At 38.2% G+C, this 2783-nt stretch overlaps 1 protein-coding gene across 1 annotated transcript; it reads left to right on the top strand.

Moving 5' to 3' along the window:
• Window positions 1-200: 200 nt before the first annotated feature.
• On the top strand, window positions 201-1169 carry LOC134586247 (olfactory receptor 52K1-like). The gene has a single exon (XM_063441742.1). It carries the CDS (start codon window positions 201-203, stop codon window positions 1167-1169), a length of 969 nt encoding a protein of 322 aa, XP_063297812.1.
• The last annotated feature ends 1614 nt before the right edge of the window (window positions 1170-2783 follow it).

Here is a 2783-nt window from a genome sequence, read left to right as displayed (position 1 = left end):
TTTTCCCCAAAGAACTGATTTTAGTACACCAAATGTCTCCGCCATGGACAATTCTGATGATATCTCACCGTCACCATGTCTGTAATTGCTAGTGATTGTATTCTTCACATTATACCTTTCTTTCATCAGACTTCCTAACATTTCTTTATCCTGTACCAGTTGGTGCATTGAGGTCTTTCCGGTGCCACCAGTAATAGCCGATGCTCACCAATTCCAACTCCAGCTTTTCCATGCCATCCACCTTCTTGCTGATCGGCATTCCTGGATTAGAAGGTGGCACTCTTTGGATCTCCATTTCTTTTGGTATTATTTATATCCTGGGTATTTTATGCAACTGTACCATTCTCTACGTCATCATCACAGAGAAAAGTCTTCATGGCCCCATGTACTTTTTCTTGTCCATGCTGGCTATGAATGAAGTGGCATTGTCCAGTACCACCATGCCAAAGTTGTTGGGAGTCCTCTGGTTTGGTGCTCACCAGATACTTGCAGTATGCTGTCTCACTCAGATGTTCTTTGTCCATTTACTTTCTGGGTTTGAATCGGGCATCCTGACAGCCATGGCTTATGACAGATTCATTGCCATTTGTTACCCATTGAGATACGTGTCTATTCTCACCAACGTTATACTAGGAAAGATTTCCACGGTCATTGTGGTTAGAGCCATTGTGATCATCTTACCTCTTCCAATTATGACAGGTCGACTGCAGTATTGCACCAAGAATGTTGTCTACCATTCCTACTGTGATCACATGGCCGTGGTAAAGGTGGCGTGCGGCGATATCCAATTTAATAATGTTTATGGACTTGTGGTGTCTCTTTCAATTATTGGCTTTGACCTCATGTTTGTCATACTGTCCTATGTTATGATCTTAAGGGCTGTCTACAAACTCCCCACTAGGCAAGCGCGTCGTAAGGCTCTGGGAACGTGTGGCTCTCATATTTCTGTTATTTTTATTGCAGTTGTCCCTATAGTATTCAACTTTGTTGCTTACAGGGTGGTAGAAAACACAGTTTCTCTCAGTCTACAAGTTTTATGTTCAAATATTTACATTCTTATCCCAAGCCTCCTAAACCCTATTATTTATGGTTTGAAGACAAAGCAGATCAGAGAACAACTGCTAAGAACTCCTCGCCCCAAGACTGTTACTTTCAAAACTCTCCAATAAAGGTCTTGTAACATATCATTCAAATCCATTTACCAGTTCCCAGTTACATCGTCTGGTTCAAAATATAAAAAAATACCGACTTAAAGATCGCAGTCCGATTTCAGTTTATATTATTTCTGGAAACCGTTCCTTTTTCTTTATAAACTTTAACACTGTGTGCACGCATTATGTTTTTGTTGGTATAAGCAATTTAAAGAAAATCCATCTAATCGAGTCACAGTTGGCAAACTCTATCCAATAACCTAAAGAAAGAGGAAGAATGGGATTCCTTTATCATTCTCTCTCCGCTCCTGAGATTTGTTTTGGTTTCACTGTCATATTTCATTGCCTTGATTATCATTTCTTTATATTTATCTGATGACAATAAAATCGCTTTACTTTAATCCTTTGTATCTATTATTTCTCTTCTCCATCAGCCTCCAACACCAATTACTGTTATTCTCTCAGCTTGTTGTACATGACTCCAATGTCACTGCCCTGTTATAATAAATCACTGCCCTGTTATAATAAATCACTGCCCCGTTATAATATATCACTGCCCTGTTATAATATATCACTGCCCTGTTATAATATATCCCTGCCCTGTTATAATATATCCCTGCCCTGTTATAATATATCACTGCCCTGTTATAATATATCACTGCCCTGTTGTAATATATCACTGCCCTGTTATAATATATCCCTGCCCTGTTATAATATATCCCTGCCCTGTTATAATATATCACTGCCCTGTTATAATATATCACTGCCCCGTTATAATATATCACTGCCCTGTTATAATATATCCCTGCCCTGTTATAATATATCACTGTCCTGTTACAATATATCACTGCCCCGTTATAATATATCACTGCCCTGTTATAATAAATCACTGCCCCGTTATAATATATCACTGCCCTGTTATAATATATCACTGCCCTGTTATAATATATCCCTGCCCTGTTATAATATATCCCTGCCCTGTTATAATATATCACTGCCCTGTTATAATATATCACTGCCCTGTTGTAATATATCACTGCCCTGTTATAATATATCCCTGCCCTGTTATAATATATCCCTGCCCTGTTATAATATATCACTGCCCTGTTATAATATATCACTGCCCTGTTATAATATATCAATGTCCTGTTATAGCATATCCCATTGCCTATGTTCTAATATATCAAAGTCCTGTTATAATATGATTTTTATTATTTATATAGCGCCATCAAGTTCCGTAGTGCTGTACGTCACTGCCCTGTTCTAATATAACCCTGCTCTGTTACAATATATCAATGTGCTGTTATAACATATCACTGCCCTGTTATAACATATCACTGCCCTGTTATAATATAGCCCAGTCCTGTTATAGTATATAACTGTCCTGTTATAGTATATAACTGTCCTGTTATAGTATATAACTGTCCTGTTATAATATAGCCCTGCCCTGTTATAATATATCACTGCCCTGTTAGAATATATCACTGCCCTGTTGTAATATATCACTGCCCTGTCATAATATATCCCTGTGCTGTTATAATATATTGTGGCGGGCCACCGCCACTAAGTACCATGCCCACTGAGTGTTCGTATAGTTTTTGCCTTGTATTAGGTGTTCCCAATGTTTAATCC

This window comes from Pelobates fuscus, chromosome 1 (genome assembly GCF_036172605.1).
Source record: "Pelobates fuscus isolate aPelFus1 chromosome 1, aPelFus1.pri, whole genome shotgun sequence".
NCBI lineage: Eukaryota > Metazoa > Chordata > Amphibia > Anura > Pelobatidae > Pelobates > Pelobates fuscus.
The sequence above is the reverse complement of the archived record's forward strand: the minus strand, read 5'-3'. Positions and strand labels throughout refer to the sequence as shown.